At 34.4% G+C, this 15,758-nt stretch overlaps 3 protein-coding genes across 5 annotated transcripts in view; all 3 read left to right on the forward strand.

Moving 5' to 3' along the window:
• The first annotated feature begins 741 nt into the window (after positions 1 to 741).
• On the forward strand, positions 742 to 5,719 carry LOC111397927 (mitogen-activated protein kinase kinase kinase 3-like). Its single transcript, XM_023024890.1, has 11 exons — positions 742 to 1,194; positions 1,538 to 1,858; positions 2,354 to 2,441; positions 2,783 to 2,845; positions 2,975 to 3,135; positions 3,219 to 3,294; positions 3,642 to 3,701; positions 3,931 to 4,038; positions 4,136 to 4,363; positions 5,117 to 5,214; positions 5,641 to 5,719. The coding sequence occupies exons 1-11, from the start codon at positions 854 to 856 to the stop codon at positions 5,717 to 5,719; spliced, it is 1,623 nt and encodes a 540-aa protein (XP_022880658.1). The 5' UTR covers positions 742 to 853.
• A 1,416-nt stretch (positions 5,720 to 7,135) lies between these two features.
• Positions 7,136 to 12,860, forward strand: LOC111397059 (5' exonuclease Apollo). Of its 3 annotated transcripts, none has more exons than XM_023023760.1 (4): positions 7,136 to 7,506; positions 7,612 to 7,717; positions 8,457 to 8,668; positions 11,390 to 12,860. In XM_023023760.1, exons 1-4 carry the CDS (start codon positions 7,318 to 7,320, stop codon positions 12,521 to 12,523), a joined length of 1,641 nt encoding a protein of 546 aa, XP_022879528.1. In that variant the 5' UTR covers positions 7,136 to 7,317; the 3' UTR covers positions 12,524 to 12,860. The 3 variants fall into 3 exon arrangements, with proteins under 3 accessions (XP_022879528.1, XP_022879530.1, XP_022879529.1); XM_023023762.1 differs by having other exon boundaries at positions 8,508 to 8,668; XM_023023761.1 differs by having other exon boundaries at positions 7,139 to 7,506; positions 11,393 to 12,860.
• A 347-nt stretch (positions 12,861 to 13,207) lies between these two features.
• The window catches only part of LOC111397060 (probable gamma-secretase subunit PEN-2), a 4,658-nt gene continuing 2,107 nt past the window's right edge, over positions 13,208 to 15,758 (forward strand). The window contains exon 1 of the mRNA XM_023023763.1: positions 13,208 to 13,566. Coding sequence (XP_022879531.1) covers positions 13,266 to 13,566 — 301 coding nt within the window. The 5' untranslated portion in view covers positions 13,208 to 13,265. The remainder of the gene's footprint in view (positions 13,567 to 15,758) is intronic.

Raw genomic sequence — 15,758 nt, forward strand, 5'->3', positions numbered from 1 at the left:
GATTTTTTAAGCTATATCAAACATGGGCTAAATGATATGTCTAATTGACGAGTAATGACATTTATCATCATTCGTATTCATCATCAGCTTGGATCTCATAATCCTACATTAATTAGACTTTTCGTTTTATGACATTTGTGATGTGTCATCTAAACTAGGGATAAACACCAATGATGATATGCAATATGATTATTAATTAAATGTTATGCTATCAAAGAAATAAATTTTAAGTAATGTTCAAAATAAGTTTCTACTAATGTCTTCGTTCATTTCTCGCCACTCACTTTTTCCTTTTAAAATCATTTTTCTTTTCTAGAGCTTTCTCGAGAGCAAGAAAATCTCTCGAGTAAGAAAGAGAGGAAAGCAAAGAAAACTAATAACATAATATCATTAGAAATAAAATCACCTTCCGTTCTTCAAATAAAATTGAGAATATAATATATTGCAATCTATTGATGTTACATCACATGTGCTTTAGTATCAATTTAAATAGAATATATTATTTTTCGATTATATTAGGTAGTCCATAGTTGTCCCACTTGCATTTAAAGACATAGGTTTACACAAATAACCTCCACGTCATCCAACCACCGGCTGCCGCCTGCCGTCCCCCACCTACATCTGTAACCCTACAACCCTATTTGTATTGTACCTACACGGCGGCCTTCCCACTTGCACCTTAAATTGGCCCCACAAAAACAAAGAAAGAAAATGAAAAATTATCTAAACTCACCAGCTCCCACAAAATATTGGGATCCTGTCTTCTTTTTACACCGCGTAGATAATTATGCATACCCGCACACATATATAAAGAGGAATTAAGTCTCTCATCGAGTAATTTCAATTCTTGAAAATGCCACCCTGGTGGGGGAAAAAATGTGGCAAAAACAAGGAAAAAAAGCCGGAGGATTCTGCAGCAATCAAGAATGAAAAGAAAAGGGACAAAGATAATAAGAATAGGGGTGAACAGTTAAGAAATTCACCAAGGAATAGCAGAGATTTTTCAGGATTTGATTCAACCCCATCTTCTTTGGATAGAGGACACCCACTGCCTACCCCTTCTTCAACATCAAATGATAATAATATTCACGGGTTTGGATTCGGGTTCGGAACTGGGTCCAGTTCTGATTCAAGCGTCAGCTCATTTGGGTCGTTTGATGATCATCCTCATACTGTTGATCATGGCGCTTTCAGGTTCGCTTCATTTTTATCGAAAATTGAGGGTTTTGTTTCTTTTTTTTCTTTTTGGGGTTTGTCTTGATTGATTATTTGCTGTTTTGTGTTTAATTTTGATTTTTGTTGATCAAATTGAGATTTTGATTTACTCATTTATCCTAGCGAAAGGGGCTTTTATCCTGGATAGAATTTTCAATGGATTATATCTTGAAAGTGTATTGATTCGAAGAGGGAAATTGAAGATTTGATAAATATGAATTTGTCTCGGATGATGCAGAACCTACTAGAATCGGAATAAGTTGTGCTTCTTTTTTTACCATGCAAATACTCTTATAATTTGAAAATTCGTTTTTAATGGCAGAACAAATGTAGATAACAAATCAAGTCCAGTTCTGCGAAGCCCTGGTCGAGGACTAAGGCATGGAACTAATATAATGACATCTCCTCATCGTTCACGATATGGTGTTATTAGTTCAGATTCTCCAACTGGGAGATCAGAAGATGGAAAGAGTGAATTTTATAGACTGCCTCTTCCACCCACTTCGCCTACCAGCCCTTTTGCTCTGCTGTCCCCAAGAAGTCCTGGAGTGAATGAAAGCTCACATAATAGTTTAACAAAATGGAGGAAAGGGAGGCTTCTAGGAAGAGGCTCTTTTGGTCATGTTTACCTTGGATTCAGCAGGTAATGAGACTTCCACTAAAAGTTGTATGTTATTAAAATCTTTTCTAGATAGGAAAATTCATACATTTTGTATGTATATTGTTACAGATTCAACCCTAGTCCCCACTGTCTTTTGACAACAATAATAATTGAAAAATAAATCAGAAATGATTTTTGTCTGACCTCTCTGGCTCTAAAACGGCTCCTTGCTGATCTTTTATGTAGTAGGGAAATTGGGGAGGTCTGATAAATATAAGGATTTCCAATATACCCCTGAAACAGAAATAGTAGACGAGGGATAAGTCTAACATATGATTAGGCTCCAGGCAATCCAACGCACAAGATTTTTGTTTTCGGCTTTAAAAAGATCTATGGTCTGTCTACACTGGGTTTTTGCTGTGATGCATCATTTTTTGACCGTGGTTGCCAATTATGACCTTAAGTTAATTATCTGACCCCATTTTTTTTGCTTAGTTATATTCCTATAATTTAGCTAATGTTTGTCTGAATTGGCAGTGAGAATGGACAAATGTGTGCCATAAAAGAAGTCAAGGTTGTTTCAGATGATCCGACGTCGAAAGAAAGTCTCAAGCAATTGAACCAGGTTTCTGAGAATCCTTTATGCCCATGTTTGAGCCACATTCTAGGAAAAAATGCATTATTCATGTCAAATCAATGGGAAATGTGTGATTAAAAAATAAGAAAAAATTTTAAATTTACATGTAATATTATTTTAATGAAAAATGTGTGGTTGAAATGATGTTAAATCACTGTTGAAGGATGTATTTTTTTGAAAATAATGTGGTCAAACAAGCCCTATATATATATAGTGCCTACTCCAATGAGAATTTCAATTCTGCTCAGATTTTATCCTCGAGTTTCAACTCTTGAAGTTTTAATGCCTTGTCATCTATTTGGTCCTTGACAATTTTGTCTGTCTCACAGGAGATTACCTTGCTTAGTCAGCTCTCGCACGGGAACATTGTTCAGTACTACGGAAGCGACCTGGTATAATTTTATTTTACGCTGTTTTAGTGCCCTCCCGGTATCTCTTAGCTGTTATTACATATTATCTTAATTTGCTAAAACCCTTTCAAATGAATGGCATATTATAAATCTGGCTTACCTGTTTTGCAGAATGAAGAAGCACTATCAGTTTATTTGGAGTACGTTTCTGGAGGCTCAATCCACAAATTACTGCAAGAACACGGATCCTTCAGAGAGCCTGTTATACAAAATTATACTCGGCAAATTCTCTCTGGGCTTGCTTATTTACATGGAAGAAATACAGTGCACAGGTTACATTTTGTCTCTTCTGTATTAATTACTCATTTTGTTTATGTGAAATTTCTTCTCTTGAAAGTCCATAACTTCTCTGCAGAGATATAAAAGGAGCAAACATATTAGTAGACCCGAAGGGTCATATCAAACTTGCTGATTTTGGCATGGCAAAGCATGTATGTATCAACTCTTTCTTTCCGTAAAAGTTCTTTCGTCATAGCTTATTGATAGATGCTAAATAACTAATAATGTATGCGTTTGAGGCTATCGAGGAAGTGGAAAGTAAAACTCCTATGCCAGAAACAATGCACGTCTAATCTCAATGTTTACTAATTAATGTACACGAATTTAGTACAGGTTCCGTTTTCCCGAATCCTGGCATTCAATCGTATGAAATCATAATGGCAAAAGAATCTTGAGAAATTGAAATTATTTGCAATTTTTGTTTTTGTTTACTGAATTGATCATTTTGTTATTTCTGCAATTGTAGTAAAGACACCTAATTTTACACACTGTTAAACAGATAACAGCGTATTCTTCAATGCTCTCTTTCAAAGGAAGTCCTTATTGGATGGCACCAGAGGTCTCTCTCTCTCTCTCTCTCTCACTCACACACACACACACACACACACAAAAAGCAAAGAACACACAAGCATATTGGTGGTGCCTCCTGGATCCCTATCCCCCGCTGCTTGCATCCCTCAAATTCAAGAAATCCCCACTATATTTTCTCCTCTGTTATTAATTGTGTATAATTCCTACTTGTAATTCCTTACTCGTAATTCCTTACTCTTTGCTTGTTTCAATTTCAGGTTGTAATGAATATGAATGGCTACAGCCTTGCAGTGGATATATGGAGCTTAGGATGCACAGTTCTTGAAATGGCGACATCAAAACCACCTTGGAGCCAATATGAAGGGGTAGACCTTTAAATTCACATTCTTGAAGCCATATTTGTCAACACTACCGTTGAAGTCCTTACATATCACATTCTTTTGTTTTTATTCCATTTAACAGGTTGCTGCAATATTTAAAATCGGAAACAGCAAAGATATGCCTGTGATTCCTGATCACCTATCTGACGATGCGAAAAGTTTTATACGACTCTGCTTGCAGAGGGAGCCATCCGCAAGGCCCACAGCTTCTCAACTACTGGAACACCCTTTTGTGTGCCAAAATACAGGACGGTCTATGAATATAACCCGAGAACCTTTTCCACATACCTTTGATGGAAGCCGCACTCCGGTAAATGGATTCAGAATGCTTCATCTCTACTTAGTGAATTTATTTTTACGGAAAAAGTAATTCACATTTAGCCTTGGTTTGTGACCCATTATTTTACATTCTACCGCATAATTTTTTCTAAAGTACTCATTTTGAACCACACAATCTTCATTAAAATAATATTACACGCAAACTAAAAATTTTTTCTTTTTTTTAACCACACATTTTCTATCAATCTACTATTCCATAATACATTTTTCAAAATTAAGGGGCTCAAATGTACCCTTAGAGAATGCCAATTTTTAGGATTTCATTGTTGAACATTCTTCTAGCATATTATCATTACTATTGACACTTTAAAATGATCGACATATTCAAGTCATTTGTGAAAAGGTGTATCCTATGATTGACTTTCCGCTTTTAGATGAAAATGAAAATTTAGCCCCCGTTTGTTGTAGATTAAAATCAGATTATTAGTAGATTTTGATAGAAGTTGATGAAATGTGTGATTGAAAAGTTGCAGGTTTCATGGTTAAAATTAGCTTTTGACTTAAATTGAGATATAATCAGATTTTAATACATACCAAATAGTGGCTATTAGTAAATTTCTTTAGTCTGTCTGTGGAACATGCGGCAAATTGGCAAATGAATCTTTACCAGTAGCTGTTTACATAGTGGACATGACGAACTCGAATGTCTTGATATATTTTATCTTATCCTTCAAGATATTTTCAGTCATCTGTCTAATTTCTTCATCTGTCTATATCATGGCAGACAGCATTGGAGCTACGCTCGAGCAGAATGAATAATATTTCTTTTGACAGAGATGATGCAGCGAGAACTGCAGTTTCGAGGACCTTATTCAGCCCAAGGTACCGATAATGATACATATGAGAAGAACATGCGATACTTTTATCTGAATGATATGTGGTTAGATAATAAATACGCTGGCCTCTAAACTTTTAGTTAATGGTGATTGAACTTTAAAATTTGTAATCATTTAATTTGCTGTTTACTTGACTATATATGTGACATGGCAGTCTAATTGGCGGCCTAGTTGGCTAATAACTAGACTGCCACTTCACTGTTTGGACTCCGTTATTAAAATTAAAATTTTGCAAGTGAACACATAACTTTTTCATACTTTTTATCGTCTTTCTCCAAAATCATTTTTCATCAAATGTTCTTTCTCAAACTAAAAATTTTGCTAGAAGTTATATTACCACCGGTGTTTTTGACCCGAATAATATATCGAGAATCATACTAAGTTAACTGTCTTGCTTTCTCATTGTGTGCAGGGGAGATGCTAGAACGATGACATCCTTGCCGGTGTCTCCCTCATCAAGCCCATTACGCCATAATGATCATAAGATTTGAATACGAGTTGAGCTGAGCTCGAGTGTCTACGGGACGATCGAGCAGAATAGGGCCCCAATCGTACCCATAGTTAATATAAAAAAGATTACGATGTTTAACCAACTAATTGTAGGCACTAGGATGTGAACACAATATCATTTATATAAAATGCTTAAAGCATTTTTAAGAGATTCTTTAAACATGATTTGCTCTCTTTAAATAAAGAGTCAATCCTTAAAATCATGTTTCAAGAGAATCTTTAAATTAACATTTTAATTTTACCACTCTATATAAATGGACTATTCTCTCTTTACAAATATGGTAGAGGACCACTTTCAATTCTTTAGTGTGGATTTGAACCGCCAAAGTCGCTCACTATAATTAAATACATTTAAAATATTTCAATTTTCAATGTAAGAAAATAATATAATAATTTAGAGAAATGTTAGTTAAAAAGATATAAAAAAATAATAAATATTTTTTGAAAGTAGTAAAATTAAGTGTTAAATATAAAGAGCCAGATTGAGTGGTTCAAAAATTTTACTCTCTAAATTTATAGATTCTTCAAATGATAGAATATGTTTTTTAAAAATAGAGTTTCTTGAAAATGCTCTTAGATGGTGTGATTCAATTTTAAAATATAAATAAACAAAATTTAAAAATGTATGTAACATAGTTTAGGACATCCGAGTTTTGATTTGTTAACACATTTTAATTGTAATTAAGGTGTACAATTTTTTTCTCATTTTACGTCTCCAATTTTTCTATTGAATTATTCTTTTATTGATTAGCGTATTTTATCTTTGATATTATTTTCTGTCCAGAACATCTTTAATCCTCGTTGGGTATCCATTTTTGTAAGAATGAGAATGAAAAATATAAGCGTTATGGGATCCATACAAGAAATAGTTCAAATATGATGACTTGATGCGATGGATAACGATCATAATTTTTATTTTTATGACGAAATTATGAGAATCAAATGGAAGCTTGGTATATTATAAAAAATTTATTTGTTCGTAATATTTTTAGGCAACAAAAATAAAATACTTTTTTCTGTGGAATTTGGACAGAAACCTATTCAAAGAAGAAATCAATGAATTAATGAGACGTTGAGAATCATAATTCGACGAAAAATGTTAAAAATATAAGTACTATAATGAATAAAAATTTAGGATTTCAATATAATTAAAATGTCCTATAATCATATAGTCAGTTTATTAAATCCTTATTTATGGAAATTGAAATTAAATCAAAATTTTAAATTAGAGTCCATAATTAATTTTATTAGATTTTCATTTTTTTAATCCCACTTTTCATTAATATTAAAGTTCACTAAAATATGATTTTTATTTTATTTTATTTACTCCAATGACTGAATAAGTCGGCTTATATATGTAAGATATTCATTGGACCACGTCACCATTGTAAAATTTACCGACCTAAAACGGAAGCATAAGCATTCCCCAATCGTACTGTGCAATCTTCTTCCCACCAATTCATTTCTATTCAAATCCCCCATTTTCTTCTTCTCCGTCACTCCTCTCTGTGCAATCACATACATCAACACGGGGAGGGAGAGGGAGGGAGGGAGAATAGAAGCAAAATATTGAAGAAAAATGCCGATAGAAATGCCCAAGGGGCTGCAATTTTCGGTGGACACGTGGACACCATTTTCAAGGAGGAAGAGGCACCATTTCCTTACTCATGCCCACAAAGACCACTCACAGGGGATTATTACGTACGCCTCTTACCCAGTCTACTCCACCAGCCTGACCAAAACTCTGCTTCTCCAAAATTACCCCCAGGTCACTTTAATTTTTCTCATTTGCTCTACTATTCGGTATCTTATTTTTTATAAATTGATGATTTATTGTTGAATTATGTTGGGGAACATGTTTTTTCTTGGACAGCTTGATGAGTCATTGTTTGTGGATATTGAGGTTGGGCAATCTTTGATTGTCAAGGATCCCGATTGCGATTTCACAGTAACAGCGTTTGATGCCAATCACTGCCCGGGTATGTATTTTTTTTTCTTTTTAATTTTTATTACTATGTAAATATTAACTAGTCTTAGGTCTTATTGTTTCTATAACGTGACTTTATATGATGTGATTTATTCTTTCATCTGCTGGATTTGAGTTCATGTTTGATTAGGATAGTGAGTTCGATTTAACTGACATTTATACTTTTTTCAAGAACATAACTAGTGGATTGTGATGGTTGGAAAACCTTATTAGTTGGTAAGCAATTACAAAATTTCCTACTTTCATGTGCTTTATAGACTAATATGTGTTTTTTATTAGCTTTTTTATGCTAATGAATCTTTTGGTATATTTGAAAAATGATCAAAGCTGCTTAAAACGGTCTAAAGACTAAATCAAATGGGGGAATACTTGATTAAGTAGTGATGATAAGTTTTAATCAGAATGTAATAAAATTTGGTAAGGAATTGAAATTTATGCCTGTGAAAATTTTGAATTTAAAAGTCCTCATTTAGAATTTCAATGCGGATTCTCTATTGTCTTTTATAGTGTTGTTGGTTTATATTAGATATTATTATACAAAGTCTGCTTGTTAGGGTTTTATATCTTCCTTTTGCTTGGTAATTTATGCTAATTCTTAAGTATTTTATTCTTTGGTTTGATTTTAATGTCTTTTCTTAACTGTTCCCATGGCCTGTAATATCGATAATGAACTTCTAAAGAGTTTTACAGTGTAAAAAATTATTGATTGAAATTCTATTCACGAATTTCAGGAGCTGTCATGTTCTTGTTTGAGGGAAATTTCGGTAACATTTTACATACAGGAGATTGCAGGCTGACCCCTGAGTGTTTGCAAAGCTTGCCAGAGAAGTATATTGGCAAGAAAGGGAAAGAACCCAAGCGTCGACTTGATTATGTCTTCTTGGATTGCACATTCGGTCAATTTTCTAAGAAAATGCCCAGCAGGCACATGGCAATCCAACAGGTATCATGATCTGTCCTCGAATTTTATTCTGCTATAAATGGAAGCTGCAAAGCACCAGTTATAAAGTGTTGGTGTAACTAGAAATTGAACGTGTTGGGACCTATGAAAATGGTAATGAGAGGTTAGTGTGTTATAAGGGACAAGTTGAAAATTTTACACTTAGGCCTCGTTTGATACACATTAATGTAAAAATGAAAATGAAAAATATAGTCATTACGGCCACACACAAAAAATAGAAAGTCAAATATGGTGGCTTGATGTGATGGATAACGGTCATATTTTTAATTTTAATGGGCAAATAATGGAAAATAAATGGGGGCTTAATTGAGTTTGATATAATATTGTAACTGAAGGGGCGATATCTGACCATCCTAAAGGTCCATTTTTTTTCCTCCTTCAGCTTGATTTTTTTAGCAGAGAGGGGGTTTGCTCTCTGGCCCCCTTTGTGAATGATATTGGTGGGCTGAACCTTAAGTATTTTCTTTTTATCCTCTGTTTGACAATATCAATCATATATAAATAGTCAAACTTTATTTTCAACCACTTCAATAGGAGGTATCATGATCTGTCCTCGAATTTTATTCTGCTATAAATGGAAGCTGCAAAGCACCAGTTATAAAGTGTTGGTGTAACTAGAAATTGAACGTGTTGGGACCTATGAAAATGGTAATGAGAGGTTAGTGTGTTATAAGGGACAAGTTGAAAATTTTACACTTAGGCCTCGTTTGATACACATTAATGTAAAAATGAAAATGAAAAATATAGCCATTACGGCCACACACAAGAAATAGAAAGTCAAATATGGTGGCTTGATGTGATGGATAACGGTCATATTTTTAATTTTAATGGGCAAATAATGGAAAATAAATGGGGGCTTAATTGAGTTTTATATAATATTGTAACTGAAGGGGCGATATCTGACCATCCTAAAGGTTCATTTTTTTTCCTCCTTCAGCTTGATTTTTTTAGCAGAGAGGGGGTTTGCTCTCTGGCCCCCTGTTGTGAATGATATTGGTGGGCTGAACCTTAAGTATTTTCTTTTTATCCTCTGTTTGACAATATCAATCATATATAAATAGTCAAACTTTATTTTCAACCACTTCAATAGGCCACAAGTACCGTCCACTTATCCATTACTCATTTCTATCTTTTATAAATCTTCCCAAACGGAGGCTTAAATTTACCGGCCAGACATGAGGTTGAGTACTGTTCCATTGAAGTTATGAAGGATGAAGCTGGCTGAATTGTTTGTCAAATAAGTGGCTAAGGTTGTCATTATTTTCTGAGATAGTTTAAGCCAAAGAATTGCATGATCCTTCCAAGCTGGCATGTTTCGGAGTAGAAAGGTTGGAGAAAAGTAATATGTGAAATCATACTTGATCATGTTTTTGTATTTTGTGTCTCCTGCTTTTGAGTTGTTCCTCTAGGTGGGGAAACTGTGGCCAATAAGATAATGCTGTTAGAGATGAAATAGAGATATCATATATCCCCTCTGTATATCAGTGTGTAGTTTCTAGAGACAATTATCTCTCCCGCGAAAATATCTGGGCAGGATTAAATATATGATTGGGTTACCTGATATAGAGAATTTTGATGATTATAGTGTTTAGAAGTGAGACATGTTATGGCATTAAATGTTTGCTGGAGAAGCTCATACATTTCTAGTAGGAAGATGTTTTAGCTGGTGGTCTCTAGGCAGTTCCGCCAAGTCGTATGTGGCATCATTAGAACACGAGGAGAAAGTTTGAAATCTTTTCTGCGTGCTTAAAAGATTGGATTCCTGGAAGTTTTCAGATTTTGCGATCTCTTCAAAATGTCAGGACGATATCTGGACTTAATTCCTTGTGTAACTTATGACTTGCATGTCTCTTATGAGCTCTTGTTTTCCCCTGGACATGATTAATAGCTTGAAAGCTTAAAATAGTCCCAATAAATGAGTGCCAAAGAAAGCTGGTATTATTACTGAGAGACTTATCTTTGTCCCCTGGATATATTTGATTACTGTTGCCATTTGATATCATATCAATATTGCTTATTCCTCTCTCCCTCCTCCTATCTATGTGTGTATGTACTTGCAAATCTCTTTTTAACGGACAGTGTGCATTGACAAAAAATCATGCTTTCTTATAAATCCCACATGTTTGAATAATGATATAGAGAATTTTGATGATTATAGTGTTTAGAAGTGAGACATGTTATGGCATTAAATGTTTGCTGGAGAAGCTCATACATTGCTAGTAGGAAGATGTTTTAGCTGGTGGTCTCTAGGCAGTTCCGCCAAGTCATATGTGGCATCATTAGAACACGAGGAGAAAGTTTGAAATCTTTTCTGCATGCTTAAAAGATTGGATTCCTGGAAGTTTTCAGATTTTGCGATCTCTTCAAAATGTCAGGACGATATCTGGACTTAATTCCTTGTGTAACTTATGACTTGCATGTCTCTTATGAGCTCTTGTTTTCCCCTGGACATGATTAATAGCTTGAAAGCTTAAAATAGTCCCAATAAATGAGTGCCAAAGAAAGCTGGTATTATTACTGAGAGACTTATCTTTGTCCCCTGGATATATTTGATTACTGTTGCCATTTGATATCATATCAATATTGCTTATTCCTCTCTCCCTCCTCCTATCTATGTGTGTATGTACTTGCAAATCTCTTTTTAACGGACAGTGTGCATTGACAAAAATCATGCTTTCTTATAAATCCCACATGTTTGAATAGCAGATTATCAATTGCATATGGAAACACCCCAATGCCCCTACAGTGTATTTGCATTGTGATCTTCTCGGTCAAGAAGAGATACTTGTGGAAGTGTCTCAAAGATTTGGTTGCAAGATATTTGTTGATAAAGCAAAACATCCAGAATGCTTTAATGCTCTGGAACTTACAGCTCCAGAAATCCTATCACAAGATTCGTGCTCCCGTTTTCAGTTAGATGGATTCCCCAAACTATATGAAAAGGCTGAGGCAAAAATTGCCGAGGCTCGTGCTAATTATCAGCAGGAACCTCTTATAATACGCCCTTCTGCACAGTGGTATGCATGTGATGAAGGTTTTTCACAGACTGAAAAGCGGAGAATAGAAAGACCCGATCAAGCTGTCAGGGATCTTTATGGTGTTTGGCATGTATGTTACTCAATACATTCGTCCAGAGAAGAATTAGAGTGGGCTCTGCAACTTCTTGCACCCAAATGGGTCGTGTCAACAACACCTAGTTGTAGGGCTATGGAGCTGAATTATGTTAAGAGACACTGCTTCAAAAACCAAGGAGCTTCTGATGACTCTCTCTGGAAACTTCTGGATATCGGTGTAGTAGCATCATCAGTGGCTCCAGACGTATCAAACAAAAGCTTGAGTGGTTTGTCTGGGATTGAAAAAACTTTCGAGAGCTATGTAGAACCTCTATCTGAACCGATTGTCATATCTACTAGTCAGAGAAAACGATTGAGCGCGTCTCCTCCAAGTAAAAGACCTGTTACATTATTTGGAAAAGCAAGGCTTGGGCTCCAATATCCTGTTCTCGACCGAGAAGAAGAGGAAATAGTGTCCACGAGTAGTGATCACGCAGATAGAGTTTCCACTGAATCAGTAAATGCATCATTTCAACAGGACGAAGTCATTGAGATGAATAGTGTCAAGTCATTGGACAGAGAGAGTTCTGTAGACTTAAAGGAAACAAAATGTGAGTCAACGGAGATTAAGAAATGTGCTAATGTTTCACTCATTGGATCATCAAAGAGCTATAATGCGAACTTGAGAAAGTTTTACCGGTCTATGAATGTGCCAGTACCTCGGCCTCTCCCCTCCCTCGTGGAGCTTATGAAGCTCAACAAACGTGCCAAGAGGAGTATATGAACTCTTTCTTTCTTGTTGCAACATTCGTCTGTTATACTCCATACAGCCATATTTAGAAGCCATAAAGTGAGCGAATGATTTTGGAGCTGGCCATTGTACACTGTGATTCTGATGATGGCGATATACTTTGATCAATTTCTTGTAGATCGTCCGTTGTTTTTTCTTGTTAAGTGCACAGTGAAGAGAAGCAATTCAATGCCATTCTTTCAACGTGATTTTTCATTTTGATTATTGTTTATTGTAAATTTTAAACCGTGGCAGCATTTTTAGCTGCCAGTATTATGTACATTTGGGATTGTCTTGATTCTCGTCTGGTAGAAATTAATGAGTTTCTTCTTATGAAGGCTGAAAAATGAGTGCAATAACTTATTTTTAATTATACATTTTATCAATAAAATAATATGCACATAAATTTTAAAAAAAAAAAATCTTACTTTTTAACTATACATTTTTCAAAAAGTCGCTATCACAAAATTCATTTTAATATAAAAATGGGGCTCAACATAGGCATACTGTTTCAATTTCACGGGTTTGACTAATCCTAATTTTTCCTTTTTCTTTTTGGTTATATTCTTATTCTAAGTAAATGATTATGATACACAATGAAATATTGATGACCAACTTGTATCAAAGCAATAAATTGTAAATCAATGATGCAATTTCTCTTAAATTAAAAGGGGGAATTACATTATGAAAAATAAATGGAACAGCAATTGGTACTGACACATTCGTTTACGGAAGGATGGAAGAAATTTCAAACCCTCTCTCCTCCGATCTGCCCACCATCACAACGCCTCCACCTGCCGCCGATGGAAGCAACACCTTAACTTCTACATCATCAACAAGAATGGCAGGCCGGGCCGAGTGGCCCACAATCGATGGTCCATTGGGGCTCTCACATCAAGATTCAGTCGCTTACGCCCGCAGATTCTTCAATTTTGGATTTTTGTGTCTTCCTTTCCTTTGGGCTGTCAACTGCTTCTATTTCTGGCCCGTCCTTCGCCACCCGAATTCTCATAATTTCCACCCCCAACTCCGCCGCTGTAAGCCTCCCCAACTCTCTATATGTAAAATTAACTGCATGCATTTTTTATTTTCGGTTAATTTTTAATAGTTAGGTGAAGAAAGATACACGTTTAAGGTTTTGAAGAGTAAGGGATTGCATTTTTTGAGTGGTTTTTTAACATGTAAAATAATTTAGGGTGTAGGTAGATTAGAAATTTACTTTTAAATTGGATTCGTGTGAAATGTGGATTACATTGGGAATTTCATATTGTGGATTTTTGCACATTTAATTTTTTTTTAATCAATGTTTGTGCTCGGATCATTAATATTGAAGGGAATTAGCCACTTTGCATGCTCATTTAGTTCCATAAATTGGTAAAAATATTTACACATCAGAAAATGCGATGTATGTATTGTGATTAAGAGCAAGTCTTAAATTGGACTAATAAATAACTTTTTGCATAAAACGATTTTTAAGTAAATCATTATAAAAATCTAATAGATGGAAGTAGAATCATTTACCTCCTATGTAAAGTTAAACTTAAAGGTCAGAACAATTCAATCATTTTGTTTAATTTTCTATGGATCTTGCTATTTGGCGATAGTATTTGTGATGTGATCATCCCATTTTACACAAATCAACTTTCACCTTCTCCTATCCATGAGGAGTTTATTTGATACTTATACAATTTCACTCTTACTTTCTCCTATCTGAAGCGCATGGCATATAGGTCTTGTACAAAACAATAAACAATTGACATCTGATTGTAACTAGGTAGACTATTGCTTTGAGAATGTATCAGTCAAGAAGTATTTTTTGCATTAGTTCACTATAGACACATAAATTTTAATGTTTTTTCCCCCTAATTCTTTGGTCTTCCTCCGCTCATAAAATTAGTTTTATCAACTAACCACACAATGTTGGTATCAACTCCGAAAATATTTGTAAGCAAGGACCTTATTTGAAGGAATAGGTACTTCTCTTAGTTTAGATATTCATAAATGAAACCAGATTTTGGATGAAAGCTGAAACAACAATATAAATGATTGGATGAATTATTGCGTGCATTTTTTGTTTTCAGTTAATTTTGAAGGGATTACTTTGAGGTTTTGAAGAGTATAGGACGATTTATATGTATTGAGTGATTTATAATATGTACACTAATGTTATGCGTGTGTTTCGACTAGAAATTTACTCCACGAAAGGTCTCATGTGAGATGACAATGGATTTTTTGTCATTTTGGATTTATCTGCACTTTTTATTTTTAATCAATCTTTTTTTCTCGGATGGTAAGTTTTGAAGTGGAACATATAACCACCCTCTTACTAAGTTGGGTATAAATGAATAATGCTATCTCAGAAATTGCATTGAATACTTTGTGATTAAAAACCTTTTTCAATGGAGTAGCAAATATGAAATAATTGTTGTTGCAAACACTGGTTCTTTAGGAAGTTATTTAAAGAATAATCATTTTCAAAGCAATTTGTTCCAGAAGAGCTCCAGGATTCCTCCTTGGAGACAATATTTTAAAAGGACATTGGAAATAAAGTCATTTGCCTTTTGTGTACAGCTAAGCTGAGTACTAGCTCATGATTGAAGTTCAAAATCAGTCGTTAGGTTTCCTTGTGTACAAGTTCAAAATCAGTCATTAGGTTTCCTTGTGTACAAGGCAATAGAAACTGTACATACTATGTGAAAGTCATCAATCTGAATGCATTATGGTTTTGCTTTTAATGTAAATGACCTCATTTTTGGTATCTAAATGAGGTTTTTGAAGATATATCTACTATGTCAATGTTTGGTTGATTATTATTTTATAATTATTTCAAGTCAAACCTACTTTTTATCCATATGTTTCGTTGTACCCACAACTGCTATCGCTTATTAGTCTCACATTTCATAGTATCCACAACCTATATAAATTATAATTTTAATCACTAATCAAACAAACCAAAAATTCACCGTATTATATTGTAAGATTTATGTAAATCAATATTTCAAATATTTGATATTGGGACTTGGATTTGATCATTGTAGCTCAACACACCCACATTCTTAGCTCTTTATAACTACCGTCTATAGAAAGTTATCTTGTCCTAACTATCTAAATATTATTAGCTTAGATCTTCCTGTTGAATACCCTTTAGCTTTGTTCTTCTGGATAAATGTGGTAAGCATCTGCTATTTCAGGGAGGCATAGTTTGGGAAATTTAGAGAATAAGTATGTA

The sequence above is a fragment of the Olea europaea genome, chromosome 7, assembly GCF_002742605.1.
Source record: "Olea europaea var. sylvestris chromosome 7, O_europaea_v1, whole genome shotgun sequence".
In the NCBI taxonomy this organism is placed as follows: Eukaryota; Viridiplantae; Streptophyta; class Magnoliopsida; order Lamiales; family Oleaceae; genus Olea; species Olea europaea.

What these genes read in the sequence shown, in the direction of transcription:
- LOC111397059 (XM_023023760.1), top strand. Translation starts at nt 7,318, where the DNA reads ATGCCGATAGAAATGCCCAAGGGGCTGCAATTTTCGGTGGACACGTGG. An exon ending in TTCTCCAAAATTACCCCCAG is followed by an intron (nt 7,507 to 7,611) that starts GTCACTTTAATT and finishes TTTCTTGGACAG; the next exon opens with CTTGATGAGTCATTGTTTGT. An exon ending in TGATGCCAATCACTGCCCGG is followed by an intron (nt 7,718 to 8,456) that starts GTATGTATTTTT and finishes CACGAATTTCAG; the next exon opens with GAGCTGTCATGTTCTTGTTT.
- LOC111397927 (XM_023024890.1), top strand. Translation starts at nt 854, where the DNA reads ATGCCACCCTGGTGGGGGAAAAAATGTGGCAAAAACAAGGAAAAAAAG. An exon ending in GTTGATCATGGCGCTTTCAG is followed by an intron (nt 1,195 to 1,537) that starts GTTCGCTTCATT and finishes TTTTAATGGCAG; the next exon opens with AACAAATGTAGATAACAAAT. An exon ending in AGTACTACGGAAGCGACCTG is followed by an intron (nt 2,846 to 2,974) that starts GTATAATTTTAT and finishes CCTGTTTTGCAG; the next exon opens with AATGAAGAAGCACTATCAGT.